The sequence below is a fragment of the Bos indicus genome, chromosome 18, assembly GCF_029378745.1.
Source record: "Bos indicus isolate NIAB-ARS_2022 breed Sahiwal x Tharparkar chromosome 18, NIAB-ARS_B.indTharparkar_mat_pri_1.0, whole genome shotgun sequence".
NCBI classification, from domain to species: domain Eukaryota; kingdom Metazoa; phylum Chordata; class Mammalia; order Artiodactyla; family Bovidae; genus Bos; species Bos indicus.
Window position 1 is genome coordinate 2279212 of NC_091777.1, and position 17598 is coordinate 2296809.

A 17598-nucleotide genomic window follows, 5' to 3' on the forward strand; every position below is an offset into this window, starting at 1 on the left:
CAACAAGGGCCTCACCCAGTCCCAGACCCTCATCCCCTCTTGGCCCTTGGCACCAGAAGCTGGATCATCCCAGGGGCAGGTTCCCACACTCCCAGCGGGAACAGAAAGGATCTTCGTGAGGACAGCCTGGAATGCAGAGTGAATTTATTCCAGGAAGACTGAGAACCCACAGGTACGTGGTAGAGCTGCAGCATTGCTGGTTAAGGCCTCAGTTAGCAGCAGCTTGCTGCAGGACTCCACTGGCTCTCTGCCACAGGCATGTTCCCACTCCTCCATTGAGTCAGCCTGGGAGGGAGTGTTGAATAGGAAGTCTCTACTCAGGCAAAAACTGCACCTCTAAGGAATGCCACAGGAAATGACCCCAAAGGCCTCTTCAAGGTCGGCCTTACCAAGGGACCCCAGTGGTCTGCCAAGGCTGGTTGTCATTCCCTTCTTTCAGGCCCTGGTGGAGAGTGAGAAGGCCAAGGCCCAAGCAAGGCCATTGGATTTGTAAAGGCCACAGGAAACGCTTAGCTTGGGACTTTCCTAGGTCCAGATGGAGCACAGGCTAAGCCTAGGCCACCGTCAACCAGGTCTCAGTCCTGTTGCCGAGCACCGTCTCTGCTACACCAGGTTTTAGAAAGGGCCGGGCCAGAGCTTGGGTTGCTTTCCTTTGGAAGCAGGTTCACAGAGAAGTGGGTGGAGAGAAGACTGAACGCTCCCCTGAGGAAGGACAGCAGGGGCTGCTGTAGCTACAGGCTTTCTCCTCTTGCAGAGGGACAAGCCTCAAGAGAAGGGGCCTCAGGTAGAGGTCTCAGTCCCCAGCAGCTGCAGGCTCAGGCCCTGAGTGTCCACTTCTACCAGGTGGATGCTGTAGTTCCCAAGGCCCTAGGAGCAAAGGATGGGAGGTGTTAGTGGGCTCTGCATGGATTTCAGGCTCTCAGGAGGCTGGACTTGAGCTGCAGGGCCAAGGGGGCTTACAGCTGTAGCCCTGGTTAACTGGTGGGCCACAGGGAGGGCTCCTGTCCCCGCCAGTTAGCATACTCCAACCACCCGGTACCTTTGTCTTGGCCAGCACGGCCTCCAGAGCCTCCTTCTGCCGCGGCTCCTTGGTCAGTAGACAGAGAAAGCCTCCGCCCCCTGCCCCTGCCAGGCTCTGGCCGTGCACGTAGGGGGCCAGGACATCCATCAAAAGCCGCACCACCAGGGGCTCACAGCCTGGAGCCATGAGCTTCTTCTGCTCCCAGTATGATGTCAGGCACTGGCCCAGCAGAGGCAGACTCCCTGGGGTGGAGGCAGAAAGGGGGTCATCTATAGGCTGGATGGGGCGCCCAGAGGCACTGCTTAACCGGTGTCCTGGTTCAGAACCTGGGTCCAGTACTGGCTGCAAGCAGGAGCTGTAAAAACCCCCTCAAGGAGTTTGAGCACAGAGCAGCTGGCGTGTTACCCAGCACAGTGATCATTTAACTGTGTGGCCCTGATTAGCTCTGACTCCCTGGAACCCAGCTGTGAAGCCAAGCCTCTTCCCCCATCTGCTTCCCAGTAGGTGGGCTGGAGGCCTTCCCCAGGATGCAAGTACTGTCCTGAGACACGACTCGCAATTAAGTGTCGGACCCTGCAGAGGACAGACTGTAGGCCTCTGTCCCCGGGGGCCTCGTACCGAGGGCAGTACCAAGCCCTGCAGAGCCCCCTGGCCTCAGACCCACGAGCAGCAGCAGGCACTCACTCTGGGGTTCTGAACTCCAGTGGGGAAGCGCCTCACCTTGGCGGAAGGCTTCTGCACACTCCTCGGTCTGCTGCACCAGGCGGCGGGCGTTCTGCACAACGGCGGGCAGCCGGGCGTACCAGCTCCTCAGCACATCCTGCAGGGAGTGCAGGAGCCGTGAGGCCAAGCCTCGCTGAGCAGTCCACCTCCTCCCTCCTGGGGCCAGGGCTCACCTGGAGCAGATTCCGGGCCAGGCGGGTCTTCCCAGTGTACACCAGCAGCAGGTGGTCATTGAGCTTCTGGACAAAGCCCTCAGGCACAGCGACCTCCTCCACTTCTACCTTCAGTGGCAGCTGAGCCTGGGAGCGCCCCACCTTGATGCCGGGCATGAGGCCACCCACCTGGTCCTGCCAGCCACCTCCTACGAGAGCCCCAGCCCCATTACCGCTGGGGCCTCCCTGGCCAAGCTTCCCTCTCCTGGTCCAGGCTCCTGGCCTTGCGTCCCTGGCCGGGACCAGCCTGGGAAAACAGCTTCCCTCACCAACGCTGAGTCAGCTGAGCTGTACAGCTTCCGCCCCAGCCCTGGGTGCAAGACAAGCCCAGGGGAAGGGGCTTCATTCCAGAGCCCAAGCTTAGAACCTAACCCAAGGCCTGAGGTTTGCTGCAGACCTAATGTGTTCTTGGAACTGGGGTAAACCACATCAAAGGATTAAGACCTTACCCTAACCTTTCCCCCAGGGCAGGATGACACAGGACTCTCCCTACAGCGTAACAGTTCCTGCACCCCGTCTTGCCTGATAAAGGGTGTGGATGGTAGAAATAAGCTTTTCGGCATATCTTATCAAACTTTATATCAAATAGCTTGTTCACATTCTGCTTCAGTAATGAAAGGTATGGATCCCTTTTCTTCTGACGGCTATATAAAAGTGTCAAAACCACAGGTCTTTGATACCTGGAGAAGGGCCTGCAAGGGTTTCGAGTATGAAATGCAAATGGCAGGAGGCATCTGGAACGCTTTGGCCAAAACGTGGTTAGTGTCAAGGCCTGGAACACTGAGAACTCCTTAATGGCACTTCTCCTCTCCAGGGCACCTGGCATAGCTTGTAATTATACGTTCATTTGAGTGGTTATTGATTAATGTTTGTCTCCAGCAGCCCATATGACTTCTGATGGCAAGGACCCTGGTTTTGTTCATTCTGTCCCCAGGGCCCAATGCAGAGTGGGTATCTGATAAGCAGTTGTCATTTGCCCAAATGAAGGATATGAACGGTACACTCCGAGAAAACTAAAAGGCTTCCCTATTGGGCCTTTGTGCTAACGCCACCTATTACAGGATGTGAGTCAATACAGTGAGAGGAGGAGTTGGGCTACACGGCGGCCAGGGAAGAGACCATCATCAGGTATCTGTGTGTCTCTGTGGCAGCTTCCTTCCAGGGCTGTGCTGGAGGGGAGGCTCGGCATCCCGAGGTGAGAGCACCCTGGAGCCAGACAGGCCTTGCTGCTCTCTACTGCGTGGACACTAAGGGGCCGCCACTGTGAGAAGCCTGGTGCTAGACACTGTATGACCATGGCCCTGTGCTGGGCGCCCCCTCAGGTGGTGGGGGCCCCAGCCAGGGGAGGGACAAGGTGCTGAAAAGCAGGCTGAGAGGCCTGTCCCCTACTCCAAACCCAGTCCCGCCCTGAGGGACGGCCCTTAGGAACACAGACGGAAGGAATACCTAACAGGAAAGGTGTTGCACGGACTCTTAAGAGTATCTGTTTCTACATCAAGTCCTTTGAGGTAGAAATAGTTCATTTTGAAAGCACCAGAGAGACTGTGAGAGGGATAAGAAGGCAACTCTTAATCACTGTGCAGCCCAGCGCAGCTGTGGGGGCTCTGCAGGTCCAGGGGAGCCCGTTTCTGATGACCCCCGTCCTGCCCCGGGGCAGCCCCCTACCTGTGGTGAGCACCTGCTCCAGGTGCAGGACTGCGTGGATCAGGGCCTCCGCGCCCACCACGCGGCCTGCGGCCCGCTGCACCGCCGCCAGGGCGGCCCCCGCCAGGATGCTGCTGGTGCCTGCAGGGCGGGAGAGAGGGCCGGCATGAAGCCGCTCCGCCAGCCCGTCCTGCCCCACCCACTCCCGCTCCACGAGGCAGGGCCCGGCGAGGAGGCCAGAGCGAGGCTGAAGGGGTGACCGGGCCGGTGTGCAGCAAGGGGCGGACCCACTCACCAAGGCCAGACCCGTGGGGCAGCTCAGACCAGGTGTGCAGCTCGAAGCCACCCCCGAAGGCACGTAGCAGCTGCTCCCTCAGCGAGAGCTCGGAGGAGACACTGACGATGCCCGCGCAGACGAAGGCTGCCTTCAGCAGCGCCCCTGCGTAGGGAGCAGTCCCCAGCTGGGCGTTTGGTCTCCAGGGCGGAAACAGCCCCCAACCCGTCTCAGCGCGGCCAGGGGCTCAGCCCAGCAGCAGTGCACACCCCCTCCCCAGTCACGACAGGCCCTGCGGGCTCTGGGCAACAGCCCGCGGGCCGCTCTCCCTTCTGCACTCGTGTGGGCTGTTGGGGTGACGGCAGGGCGCCCCTCAGGCCTGGCCGCTGTGGCCTGAAGGCTCTGAGGCTCCGCCCCCACGCCCCGCCGCGCACGTGGCAGGCGCGCTGACCTGGTGCCTGGGGCTGGCAGTAACCCCGCATGTCGTCCAGGTTGCAACACACGATCTTCACGGCCATCTGGTCCTGCCGGGGCCCCACCGCCAGCCGCAGCTCGGGCTCCGGGATGCGGCGAGCCCTGGCCCCAATGGGCCGGCGGCTGTCCACTCGCACAGCCAGGCCCAGCACGGCCCCACCGAGCTCGTAGGCCAGGGGCGGCGTGTCACTCCAGCCCCCTGTGGCAACAGAACGAGACCCAGCTGGTCTCGAGGGGCTGCCAGCTCAGCTCTGGGGTGCCAACCCCCACCCCACGCTCCTCCATGGGCTCACCAGAGAAGTCCACCCGTGCTGGGCACTCCGCCACCACCCACTGCCCGGGCGCCGGCAACTCCACCGGCATGCAGCAGACGAAGCGCTGGGCGGACATCACAGCCCGGCGTATCAGCAGCTGTCCGGCCCCCTCGTAGTGGCGGGCGGCCCGCACCAGCAAGGCTGGCCTGCAGGAGGGAAGGTGGGGCCTGGGTCCCGACTGCCCCGGGGATCTGGGGCCGCCCCGCCCCTCTGGGCTCCCACCTCCAAGGCCGGCAGGGGCTCCTCCAGGGGCTCCGGCGCTCTCAGCCTACCTGCTCAGCCACCTGGCCCGCTCCCGGGTGAGCCCTTCCACGCCCCGCGCCAGGTCTCCACGCTCCAGGAAGGAGAAGGGCGACACCCACTCGGGGTTGGCCGCAGGCCCACTGCGCAAGCCGCCTCGGCCCTCCGCCATGCAGCCCAGGACGTCTGCCACACAGGCCAGGGCGCGGGCGGCCACACCAGGGTCTTCCGCACCAGCTGCCACTGACGGACCAGGAGGCGGGCAGCTGCTGAGGAGCCCGTCCCCAAGGCCCTCTGCCCTCAAACACCCCAGACCCCTCACACCTCTGCTCTGTGGCCCACCTGTATCCTGGCCTGAGAGTGCCCCCCAGTTCTCCGCCTGGCAAAGTTCTCATCCTGGTGAGTCCCAGCCCAGGACGCCCTTAGTGAGTAAGAGCTCAGTCTCGGGAAGCAAACCACCTGAGTTCATCCTCAGTCCCCCTGGGTGGCTGAGTGAACACCGTCAACAGGGAACAAGGCGCTGCCTGAGCCCCTGCTGGAGTGCTTCACCCCATCCGGCCCCCAGTGGAGAATGCACGCTCTGCCGATGCTCATGGGACCCAGAGGCTCAGCGCCAGGCCCCCACCTCTCCCCAAACCCCTCAATGACTTGGATGGAGCTTCCTAGCACCCAGACGGTTAACTCCACTTGTGTCTGCCCCCTGCTTTAGAGTCTCATGTCTCACTAATGCCCGAGGTTGATGACCCAGAGGACAGATAGGGCAGGTGATGCGGGGTCTGGCTTCCCAGCTGGGTGCCCAGCACACTCACCCTGGTCCAGCGTGGCCAGCAGGGGCCCAGGACAGCCCTCGTGGACGGCAGCCCAGGTCAGCGGGCGCAGGCTGAGGTCCTGCCGGGCCTCCAGCACGTGCCGCGCCTTGTGCAGGGCCTGGCGGAAGAACAGGTCCCGGCGGGCGGCCAGCGTGGCGCCCCGGTCCAGGCACGGCTGCAGCTGCTCCCAGGACAGACGCCAGCAAGCCCGCCAAGCGCGCAGGGCCCGGCCCCCGTCCTCCTGGGGATCCAGCATCCACAGCAGATCCCTGGGCCCCGGGGCCCTCGAGGGGTGGAGCACGGGGAAGAGACGGGCACTGAGGAGGCAGCGCTCAGTGGGGGGCACGTCCGGGTCCCACAGGTCCCAGTCCCTGAGGTGGGGAGAAGCCGCATCAGCAGGAAGGGAGCACGGTCCCCCAGCCCCGACCACCTGTCAGCGGGGGCCTGGCTCCTTCCTGGGGACAGGACCAAGCCCTCCAGAGACGGCACAAGCGAGCGATTCAGGGCGGGAGGCCCAGCTGCCCTGCCTCCTTTCCCAGGCCGCTGAACAAAATCCCAGAGCCTGGGCACGGTCAAGAATTTGGAATAGCCCAGGGGGAAGATGCTAGGGCAGATGAGGCTGCTCAAAACTACCCCAGGCCCCAGGGATTGAGGGAGGTGGGCCCTGAGCCTCCAGGCAGCTGCCACCCCGGCTGCCAAGGCCCACGGAGCCCCATGGGGCCATCCACCCTACCGGATGCCCGTCTTCTGGAAGAATTTACTCCAAGACATGTTGAGATATGTTCCTGTCCCCTGTCTCTGGGAGAAGAGAAGGAAGCAGTCAGGACTGATGGGGCCACAGGAAGGGGTTAGGGAAAATAAGGCCAGGGGACTGGGGTCGCAGGAAGAGAGACGGGGGCACACGGGCAAACAGGTCCTGAACCAGCGACAAGCCCTGGCACCTCCAGATGCCTGCCCGGGGGCCTGGGACCCGGAGCAGAATGCTGGCCTCCGGCCTGACCCACTGCAACTGGCTCTGCAGCCAAGGCGGGTCGCTTCCTTCTCTGAACCTCAGTCTCAGCCTGAAAAATGGGGGTAGGAGTCCCCAGCTAGCCAGGAGCAGGGAGGGAAAGGCCTGCTGAGGCCCTACCGGCCGCATCCTCCTCACAGCCTGTATTCCCCAGGTGAGCGCTCGCAGAGCCCCGCAGGGGAGTGGGCGCTGCGCTGAGGACACTGGGGCTGCCCAAGGCCTAAAAATGGGGGTGAGGGGAGGCCGCTGAGCACCTACCTCCCAGCTGTCCAGGCGGCCCACGAGGGTGAAGGCCCGGCTAGGTGCACCGTGCAGCTGCACGTGGTGTCCCCGCAGGACAAGGTCACGCAGCTCCACGCCGTGCAGTGCCTGGGACTGGGCCACGTCCAGGCCACTCACGAAGCAGCCAGTGCCAACGTGAATGGGGCCCTGGCGGGGAGAGGACGGGGTCTGTGTGCTCAGCGGAGTCCAGGCACGCCCCGGAGCGGGCTTCCCCACCGCACGCCTGGCCTCACCCGTAGGTGGCAGTGCTGCAGGACACTCCCGGGGCCCAGCCGCACGGGGCCCTCCAGCAGGCAGCTGACCACAGCGCTCCCGGCCTCCAGCAGCGGCCGCTCCTGCAGACCCGGGAGAAAGCTGTGAGGCCCCAGCAGGGGCGGCCCCAATCCTCCTCCACAGCCCGGCCCCAGCCAGAACTCCTGCCGCTCCCCACGCCTGTCGGCCGGCCAGATCCCTCTCTGCACCTCCCTGGCCCCAGCCTTAGGCCAACTCCCACCCCATCTTGGTTCCTGCTGTTCCGCCAGGGGCACGCTCCCCTCCAGAGCAAACCTGAACCCAGAAATGGGGGTCCCACCAGATGACAGCCCCCCAGAAAACTCCCACCTGTCCAGCTAGTCCAACCCCTGCCACCCTGAGTGTTGCCTCTGCACTCTACCTGCCCATCACCATGAATTTGCCTGACTCCCTTGCCTGACTCTTCAGAAAGGGTTAGGGGGCACTCTTCTCTAGCTTCTCAATCAGTCAGACTGGGATGTAGAATCCTGACTTGGCTACTTCTGGCTCTGTGGCCTTAAGCAAGTTACTTAACCTCCCTGAGCCTCCAGTGACTCCTGTGTGAAATGAGGTAATAACACCTACGCTCACAGTCTGTCCCAAGCATGCTGTTCCCGCCTCTCCCTGCAGCCCCCATGGCCACCAAGCACCCTGTAGGCACCTCTGCGGGCCTCACCTCCAGGCAGGTCTTACCTCCACCTGGGAGTGTATGACCTGGGCCCCCAGAGCCCCTGGGGATGTGAGACTGTGCAGGAACTCACTGGCTGAGTTGGTCATATAGCTGTAGCTGCCATCAGGGACATACGCTGTAGAGACACAAGTACTGACCTCAACGCCCTGCCTCCTGCGGCTCTGACACCAGGCTGGGCCACCAGAAAACACGGCCTCATCAGGGCCTGGGAGGGCAGACGTGAAAACGAGCCCACTGTGCTGATGGGGAAGCTGAGATCCAGAGAGGCTCGGCAACCTGCCCAAAGTCACCCAGCTACAAAGCAGCAAGACCAGGACAGGAGCCCAGGAATGAGACGAAGAAAGAAGGGAAGCGGTATGTCAGCCCAGGGGACTCGGAACTGGGAGAAGGTAGCTGTCCCGCGCAGGTGCTCATGAGGCCGACCTGGCCTAGGGGCCCAGAGGCCAGCGGGTGAGGGAGGAGCCTCCCCTGGGGGTCCCCACTCCCAAGGCTTCCCTACCCAGAGCGCAGAAAGGCAGGACCCACCCACTGTGAGCGGCTGACCGCGGAGCTGCCTCCATAGCTCAGCCCGGGCGCCGTGCAGATAGCCCGCGACGTCCGCGTCACCTTGCCCCATCTCCGGGGGCCGCCCCACCAGGAAGTCCTCCCTTTGCACGTTCCGGGCCATGCAGAGCAGGATGTCAAAAAACAGAGACAGCTGGGACAGGGGTGGGCACTACTGTCAGTGGGCTCTCCGGCTGAGTGGGGCCCGCTCCCTCCCCAGAGACGCGGACACACAGAGGGGAACAGACTGGCTGGAGGCCCCGCAGCCAGACCAGTAGCATCAGGGCCTCTCGCCCAGGTCAAGGCCTCCGGGTCCCCAGTCCCGGGCACCTGGCCAGGCCGGGCTCCAGAGTCCAAGCCCAGATAGGTGCAGGCATCCAGAGGCGGGCTCACGTGGGTGGCCAGGAGGCGCTCAGCAGTTTCCACAGAGAAGAAGACAACCCCGGACACCTGCAGGGAACCCCACAAGGGTCAGGGAGGAGACCCTGGGGCCAGGCGTGTGCCTGAGCTGGGGAGGACGGGGGCAGACGGGCCCCCCAGGCCACACTGGACAGGGTCTTCATCTTCTGGGCCACTGTAGCGCCGGGACTCCAGGCTGACTGGAGGCAGCTCCCCACCAAGGGCCCCTCAACAGGCACCTTCTGGGGACCCCTCAATTTTCAGGGCTCCTCCATCTTCCCTACGGCCTAGTCCCAGACTCTTACGCACCTCTTACATCTCTGTCCTTCCTTCTAGAAAGATCCCTCGAGCCTGCTTCTGGCCCTTCTCATTCAGGACAAGACTCTGAATGCCAAGGCTAACCCTGTCCTTAGGTTTTGGCGCCACCTGCTCCCCTGAATACCCGTTCCAGATCTGCCTCAGATTCTGGTTCTAGCCTTCCTGGAAGGAGGAGGGCTCTGCCCTGGGCAGGAAGGCAACCCCTCCCTCTCCCATCCCATAAAGTCTCCAAGCCCCCCACCCTGGGGGCTGGCAGCCGTACCAGCGGCACACGCCCATCGGGCCTGGCGCATCGTTGTATCTCTGCCTCAGTGCCCTGGTAGTAAATGTCCAGAACGAAGCCCTAGTGGGAGGAGGAGACAGAGTTAGGAAAGGAGGCAAAGAGACCGAGAGGGAGGGTGTTCTCCAGGTGCAAACCTCTGATGCAGTCTGAGAGAGCCGGGACACTCCCCAGACACCAGTGCCCAAGACCTCCCCCAGCCCCAGACGGGCAGACCGTCTCCACAGCTTTGAATGTCTCCACAGCCCCAAGTGCAGGCACGGAGCCCGGCACAGGATTGGGGGCAACTCGTGTTTGGCAAAAGACTAAGTGAGCACAGGAGCTGCTGCCATGGGGAAAACCTCAAACCCAGGCCAGCCAGGAGTCAGGACCAGGCTGCACAGACCACGGGCCCGGGGTCCTACCTCAGAGTCGGTCAGGTAGACACCATGGCTCCGGGCGTAGGCCATGCTCCCCGGAAGGGCGATCCCTCTGGCTCCCCGGAAGCCGTCCCAGCTGATGCCTGTGGGTGGGGGAGTCAGGAGGCTCTCCAGGGACCCCAACCCAAGGCAAGGGCAGTGGCGGCGGGGGGGCCCTGCCAGGAGGCATGCACTCAGGGCAGGCCTGTGCAGGCACCTCTAGAGAAAGGACGTTTCCATGGTTTCCAACATGGGCATTCCTCTGGGAGAATGACAGCACCTTACCCCCCCAGGCTTGTCCCCGGAGCCCTTGGGGGCCAAAGGGACAGACTGGGTGTCTCCATCCCACGGACAGGAGAGGGAGGCGCGGCGGGGGAGGCCTGCCTCCTGCTCTAGGCTCCATCCCGAAAACCTCAGAGCATCCCTTCCGCAGGGGCAGTGGCAGGGGCAGCGGGCCAGGCCGAGATGGCGGGTGGGGGAGGAGAGGCAGAGAGGGCGCAGCGGCGCCTAGAGAAGGCAGCCGCAAACCTCCGCAGGCTCACCTGGGTCCGGAGGCACCGACAGCAGCATGTCCGTGCTGCAGACCCACACGCCCGGCGGGGATCCCGGGCCCAGCTGGGGAGAGAGAGAGCTGGCTGGGCCCAGTCCTGCCCACGGGCACGGCCTCCGCCTGTTCTGGGGGACTAGGCTGCTGAGGGGACGAGGTCCCCTGACCTGCGGTGCCCATGCCCACCCTCCCACCTACTTTTGGGGCCACGCCTCCCCCAGGGCAGCATACTACTCTCCTGAAGCGCCCCCTAAAAGCTGGCACCCAAAGCCATTGTTGGTAACTAAACGTGGGCTCCCAAAGCCATTGTTCTGGCGTCCCCTGTCTCAGCCAGCAAAGACCATGGCTGGGGCACAGTGGGGAACAGGACAAGGGCCCGGCCTCACCCGATGGCTCATGATGTCCAGCAGGCAGTCCAGGTTGCAGACCACGGCCTCCACGGGGGCCTGGGGGTTCTCCACAGGGAGGCAGGTGAAGGCCCGGCCACAGTCATCGAAGGGGAAGTCTCGGCCCTGGGGGAGCGGGGTCAGGCAGAGGAGCCTGGGGCAGAGGGCCGGAGCGGAAAGCCACCAGGCTCTGGACTTTGACAAGGGTTTTTCTCATATAACTTTTCCGTGTAATTTTTGAAATGACTATGGTAAAAAATTAGACAATGCAGATACACAAAAGGAAAAAGACCCCCTCAGGGATAATAACCATTGCCCTCATTTTTGAGGTATATCCTTTCATATACCTCATATGCAGACTATGTTTTTACAAAAACTTAAAAGGTGGAGAAAATAGAACTTCACACACACACATAGGAGTGTAAGTCAAACTGGAGAAATAAGATTGGGAACCACATCAAAATCAATATCCTGGCTGTGACTATACTATAGTTTTGGAAAATATGACCATTGCAGGGATCTAGGCAAGGTTTACAGAGGTTTCTCTCTGGACTATTTCTTATATGTGCATCTATGATGATCTCAACCAAACTTTCAATTAAAAAAGCCGAGATCATTCTATTCAAACTTGTGTGACTCACCTTTTTCACTAAATAATGAAAACACATTCACTGACACTCACAGTGAGCCAGGTCCAGCCCCAATTTAAACATTTAATGGGCCATCTCAACACTTCCACATGAAGGAGGAAGTGCTAACCAAGGCCTAGAAATGATCACATGACCACTGCCCCAGGTCACAGAGTCAGTCAACGCACAGGTGAGTGCAGAGAGTTAAATGGACCTTTTAATCGCTGTCTAACATACCTCCAGAGGATATGCTGCTTTTATTTATCCAATTCCCCCTTTTGAACACCTGGATCAATTCTGATCCTGACGCTTCCGAACGTGCACAGTGGACACCTTGCACAGAGGAAGGCGCCCTCTAAGGTCCTGTCCAGCCCCAAGAACCAATGGCTCCCTCCTGCATGGGCCCTGCCGGGCATTCTACTAACCATGTGCAGGATGAGGATCCAGGCCGAGTGCAGAACATCTGACGTGACCACCTATCAGAAGTGGGAGAGCCCTGTTGACAGAGGTCTGGACAGATGGCAGCCAAGGATGGCAGCCTCCCCTCCAGGGAGAAACCCCAGCACCAGTCCACACAAGTAGCAAAGCAATAACAGGTAAGACCAATGGCCAGAGGCAGGCACAAGACAGCCCTGGCCCCTCCGGGATGAGGGGACAAAGCGGCCTGGCGGTGGGGCCACCCCTGCCCCACTTGTAGGGAAGCTTGCAGACGATAGCATGGGGCTGGCTGGCAGCCACACAGTGGTCCCCCGGCTCACTGGCACCACTCCCAGTGCCAGGCTGCAGCCACAGCTGCAGCTACCCTCCCTCCCTGTGCCAGGGCACCACGCCAGCAGGGTGACCAACTGAAGTGACTGGGTGTGTGCGGGACGTGGGCTGGTGCCCTACCCTCGGGGGCTGCTGCATCCCAGCTCCAGCAAGCCACTGCCACGTGGGAAGGAGAGCCCAGGGTGGCAAGACGGATTTTTCAAGAGTTCCGACACTGGCTCTGAACTACTACCAAAGGCTGGCCCTGTGTTTTGCCCTCACCTGGGTGAGTCTGCCCAATCTACAGACGCAAACACGATGCTGACCCTGAATGGGGCAGGGCAGTGGGGCCCGAGGAGCGGGGACCAGGGAAAGCCCTGCTTGAAGCCCCTGCCCTGCCGTGCTGAGGAGGGGACATCAGGACCACTCACGGTGAAGCCTGCGCGGGCGCTCAGGTGCTCAGCAGCCACCAGCAGGGCATTGAGGGTGGCTCCTCCACTGCCCACATGAACCTCAGGGTCCTCCACAGCCAGCAGCAGCGTTCCGGCAGGGATCTGCTCTCGCTTCTGCCGTATTTCCAGCTCTGCAGTCAGAACACGGCTGGGACCTGCCCCCCAGCACCCCACCCCCAGTCCCGAGCACCTAGAGCAAACCTCCCAACCGCCATTATTTTCTCTTCTTTGACTTAGCACCTTTTCATCTAGTAGCTCATTAGATCTTTTCCCAACTCAGTGAGGTAAGGACAGTTACTCCCACTTCACAGATGAGAAAACCAAGTCTCAGTGAACTGACATGTGTCTGAGGTCACATGGCAAGGAAGAAGCAGAATCTAGGTTTGAACCTGGGACTGCCTGGCTCCTGGGGCTCCAGGGATATGTGGCAAGGAACAGGGAGTGGGTTCTACACCAGGGGCAGCATGCAGAGGGAGGGTCAACTACCTCTCTGGAAGACCTCAACGCTGTCCTTGTACTGACACGTCAGGATGATGACCGTCCAATCAACCCCCTTTGGCTGCTCCATTCTGGCCAAAGTTGAAGGGTTTCCTGGGCAGAGATACAGAGGTATGTGAATGTGTTTAAATTATCATATCCTAAAATTGATTTTTCTGGTTGTAAATAGTTTTATGAGTTTTAACACACATACAGATTCTTGTGGTCACTACCGCCATCTGCATCTCAAAGAACTACACCTCAACTCTTTACAGTCACACCCTCCTCCACGCGGCACCTCTGACAACCAGCCATCCGTTCTCCAGAGCTATAGCTGGAATGTACTCTTTTGAGATTGTCTTCTTTCACTCAACACAGCGCCTCTGAGATCCATCTGAGTTGGCTAAGCACAGCCGTAGCCCTTTCTCCTTTTTTGCCAAGCAGTGCTCCATCGCCTGGACATTCCACAGTCTGTTTCTCCACCCATCCACTAAAGGAAGGATATCTGGGCTGCTTCCAGGTTTTGGTAATCATCAATAGAACTGCTGTCAACATTCACGTGTAGATTTAACATGAACATAAGACATCTCTCCAGGTGGACACCGAGGTGTGGGATTACTGGGTCACGTGATCAGTGTATCTTTGACTTTATCAGTTTGGGTACATGAGATTTCCTCAGAAGAGGAAGAAAGGAGAGGGGGTGGCGTTGACAGCGGCCCCCCGCTTAAAGCACGGGGCCACCCTTTCTGTACCGCAGGCCCCTCATCACCCAATCGCTGGCTCTGAGCTGAGGCTGGGGAGGGAGGCTCTATGTCCAGGCTCCTGAGGGTGCGGGCAATTCCCTGCAAAGAGGGAAGCTCTGGGAGGGGTGCACCAGTCTGTTCAAGGGCAGTGTGCCCACAGCACCCACTACAGGGCCCTCGGAGGGGACGTCCCCTCTCAAAGACTCCAAGCCAGATGGGGCTGCAACCCCACCTGTCAGTCACCTTCCTCCAGAGCACTCTGAGCAGTGGGGGGAAGGTGAGGCCGAAGCCACAGCTTCACCCACTCCTATCCCCGCGACGCTCCTGTCCTGCCACGTAAGAACAGTCTGACTGCCAAGGCTCGGCCTCCCCAAGACCTCCATAGCGGGTCCTTAGAAGTGCACTGCCAGCGGTGGTGCCATGCAGCAGCCCCCAGAGCTCAGCATGGGGAGGGCCAGTGGGGCGAGCTGTGGGGCACCCCAGAGGTGCCCTGAGCACACCTCCGTCCGCAGTCCACCCGCATTCCAGTCAGAGCCAACAGGAACCTGAACCTCAGTCCATTTCTTCCTGTGTCAGACTCTGCTGCCACAAGCCGTGGTTCAGGCTGACAGATACTGCCACTTAGCAACACCCACACTCCCACAAGCTTCCAGGGAAAGCCTCTGCCACTAACAGAAACTGCTCGGCTCCCCACTCAGCTCAGGAGGGGAATCCAGAGGGAAATCCGAGCAGGAGATCTTGGCCAGGGATCTGAGGTCAGAGGCATTCCCTAGGTTACCCATCAGGCCTTCCCAGTGAAGGGTGTGGCTGGGGATTCCAGGCTGGCCACCAACTCCCTGTGTGACCTTTGGCACCCCCTAACTGGCTCTGGCCTCCGGTGGTAGGAAGCATAATGGCAGATGCCCCCCATCTCGTTCACATGGAGGCCCAGCAACCCATCAACCAACGACTGGAAGAAGACAGACCCGCTCAGACAAGATGGGGATCCCCTGGGAGGCCTCCTTGGTGCCAGAACTCCCCATTCAACCCAACAGAAGCTGTCTCAGAACCACACTGCAGTCTGAGAGCTTCCGGGCATACCTCCTGTCTTCCTTCCAATGTTCCGTCACAGGAAGTGGACCTGGAATGCAGACAGACAGCTCTCCCAGCTTCCTCCAGGTCCCTCCCCTTCCTCCCTCCCCCAATAAATCTCTTGCAAGTTTAATCTCATCCTGTTGTCTGCTTTTCTGAGGACCTGAACCAGTATGGCAAGTACATCATTTTTCTATCAGCACCATCAAAGGAAAAATTACTCTAAGAACCTCTAAATATCTGGGAAGTACTCTCTTGATCCTTAAAGATGAAGAAACTGAGACACAGAGAGATTGACTTGCCCAAGGTCACACAGCTAGCAAGCGGTAGAGCCAAATCTGAACCCAGACACCTTTTTTCCAAAGTCCATTCTCTTTACCACTACACCAAACCTGCTTTGTAGGACTGAAAATAGAACAAAAGTACTAAATATATGTAAAGTGCCCAATACAAGGTGACAGTGAATCAAGGATGGCATTAAAGATGGCCGCTGTTAAGAGTTAGCTCACCCACTCACTCTGACCCATAGTTAAGACACTGGTTTTTCGTCCTCACAACACCACTGCCAGGGAAGCATTCTGTCCAGTTCACAAATGTTAGTTGATACTGCAGTCATGACTGGGGCCTGAGTCGCTCAGATTCTTATTTAGGTAATGGGGATAATGAAGGTCATATACAGCTTGTACAGACAGGTCAGGTGTGTCCAGCTCCAAGATTGATGTCCTTATGCACCCTGCAGAAACAAGACCTCTCTCCTGGAGTCTTCACCCTCTGTCATACTTAACATTTGTACGGAGATCTTAGATAGCAAGGCCTCTCTATTCCAACATTCTACACACTTCCAATAGAACTTCACCTACTGAGGTCAAGTTGAAAAGGTTTTTAATGCCCTCAGCCACACGCTGCCCAAAATTAGGATAGGGAAGGGGAGTCAGGGACAGAATAAAATAAGGCCTCTTCATATTTGCTTCTTGAAGAGAAGTAGGGCAGTGATTTTGCATTTTAAAGGGGAAAAAGTAGTTTCACGGAGGGATCTGATTTGCCTTCTGGGGAAAAAGGAAGGCAGAAGGAAGGTGATTGGAAGTAGAGCTGCCAAGTCACTTCAGTCATGTCCTACTCTGTGCGACCCCAGAGATGACAGCCCACCAGGCTCCCCCGTCCCTGGGATTCTCCAGGCAAGAACACTGGAGTGGGTTGCCATTTCCTTCTCCAATGCATGAAAGTGAAAGTGAAGGCGCTCAGTCGTGTCCGACTCTCAGCGACCCCATGGACTGCAGCCTTCCAGGCTCCTCCATCCATGGGATTTTCCAGGCAAGAGAACTGGAGTGGGGTGCCATTGCCTTCTCCATGGAAGTAGAGATTACACTGCAAATCACACAAAGGAAATATAGTTGAGATAAGCGGATAATGACGAGACCCGACGGGGTAAAATGAGGCAGGAAAAGTGACCTCAAAGGGAAAGTCACCAGCCCGGCACCCAGCGGCCCAGCCGCCTGGAGTCCCTGTCCTGGGTGTCCCCAAGTCTCAGAGCTCCTGTAAGAAGACCTGGGCCAACGGGATGAGGGGCCTGCAGCCACCCCACAGCAAGCGGGCGCTCGGGGGCGCCGCCAGAGTTCGGAGAGACTTTTCCCTGTAAGGAAACGGGCAGCCAGTGGCCCAGCTCAGTCCTGCGGGCCCAAGAGGTGGGCAGCGGTCGGCGAAACGGCTGGGGGCACCCGCGCGGCGCCGGGCCCGCGAACACCCACATACCTGCCTGCGCCCGGCGCCCCGCGCCGCCAACTCTCCAAGGCGGGGCGGCGCATGCCTCGCTGCGCGTCCTGGGAAGTGTAGTTTCAGCGCTCTCCCCGCCCGGGGTGGTCCCTCCCCGATTTCCAGCTCCGGGCGACCTCGCGGGTCTTCAGACATGGTCCGAGTAACTCCTTCCTAAAGGGCAGTGAGCCGTCCCTTCAAGAAGGGGTGTGGAGGGGAGACGGTGGCTCCGCGGGGCAGCAAAACTACAACTCCCAGAGGAGCCAGGGCGTTTCCTGAGGCTCGAGTTCTAGGCTTGGGGTGTGTCCATTTGTTTAGCCCGGGGCCGGGGAGTCCTGAGGGTGCGGCGGAGCGGGCCGCAGCTCTGCTCCGCAGAGGCAGAAATCAAACTCGGAGAAAAAACCCACAGGCGTTGTCCCAGCGTAAGCGACCACCGTCCGATTGGCAATTTACCAGGCTTGCACGGGTTCGTCACGTGGGTCCTTCGGTAGAAACGTCACAACTCTAGTGAAAAGAAGATGTGTGGCTCTTTCGGAAAAGTTATGAATGGCCGCATTGTTTGTAATCCCGGAAAAGTGGAAACGCGCGCGCGCTCAGGGTACTGGAAAAATAAATTGGGCACATCCATTCAATGGAATACTATGCAACAGAGATAATTGGCTAGGTCGACATATGCAACAGGGGAAAATGTTCAAGACATTTTGTTAAAGAATATTATGTATGGCAAGCTACTCATGTCAGAAATAATGTCTGTGGACATAATAGTACATATGGACAGCAACAGGACTGGAAGGAGAGCGCCAGAAGGAGGATACTGCCAGGAATGGGCATGGGCAGGGAGACCTTGAACTTCATTTGCACTACTTGAATTTTTCTTACGAGAATGTACTTTACAA

General features: G+C 59.5%; 1 protein-coding gene across 4 annotated transcripts; it reads right to left on the minus strand.

The window, feature by feature from the left end:
- Window positions 1-127: 127 nt before the first annotated feature.
- Window positions 128-16942, minus strand: FCSK (fucose kinase). 4 transcript variants are annotated; one of them, XM_019979398.2, is made up of 24 exons: window positions 16703-16937; window positions 13149-13253; window positions 12642-12793; window positions 11889-11939; window positions 10835-10960; window positions 10444-10516; window positions 9908-10005; window positions 9486-9566; window positions 8837-8956; window positions 8489-8660; window positions 7966-8078; window positions 7236-7337; window positions 6979-7149; window positions 6445-6509; window positions 5712-6082; window positions 4935-5145; window positions 4642-4808; window positions 4326-4547; window positions 3896-4039; window positions 3622-3741; window positions 1918-2105; window positions 1742-1841; window positions 1040-1263; window positions 128-867 (listed from the first exon to the last, which is right to left on the minus strand). In XM_019979398.2, exons 2-24 carry the CDS (start codon window positions 13228-13230, stop codon window positions 781-783), a joined length of 3240 nt encoding a protein of 1079 aa, XP_019834957.2. In that variant the 5' UTR covers window positions 13231-13253; window positions 16703-16937; the 3' UTR covers window positions 128-780. The 4 variants fall into 4 exon arrangements, with proteins under 4 accessions (XP_019834957.2, XP_070626401.1, XP_070626400.1 ...); XM_070770300.1 differs by lacking the exon at window positions 16703-16937 and adding an exon at window positions 16499-16649; XM_070770299.1 differs by lacking the exon at window positions 16703-16937 and adding an exon at window positions 14963-16460.
- Window positions 16943-17598: the final 656 nt, after the last annotated feature.

Bases quoted from the DNA above. Each gene is read 5' to 3' on its own strand.
- FCSK (XM_019979398.2), bottom strand. From the start codon at position 13,230: ATGGAGCAGCCAAAGGGGGTTGATTGGACGGTCATCATCCTGACGTGT. The intron at 10,006-10,443 runs GTGAGCCTGCGG...CCCCACCCACAG, and splicing joins GTCGGTGCCTCCGGACCCAG to GCATCAGCTGGGACGGCTTC. The intron at 6,083-6,444 runs GTAGGGTGGATG...TCCCCACCTCAG, and splicing joins TTCCAGAAGACGGGCATCCG to GGACTGGGACCTGTGGGACC.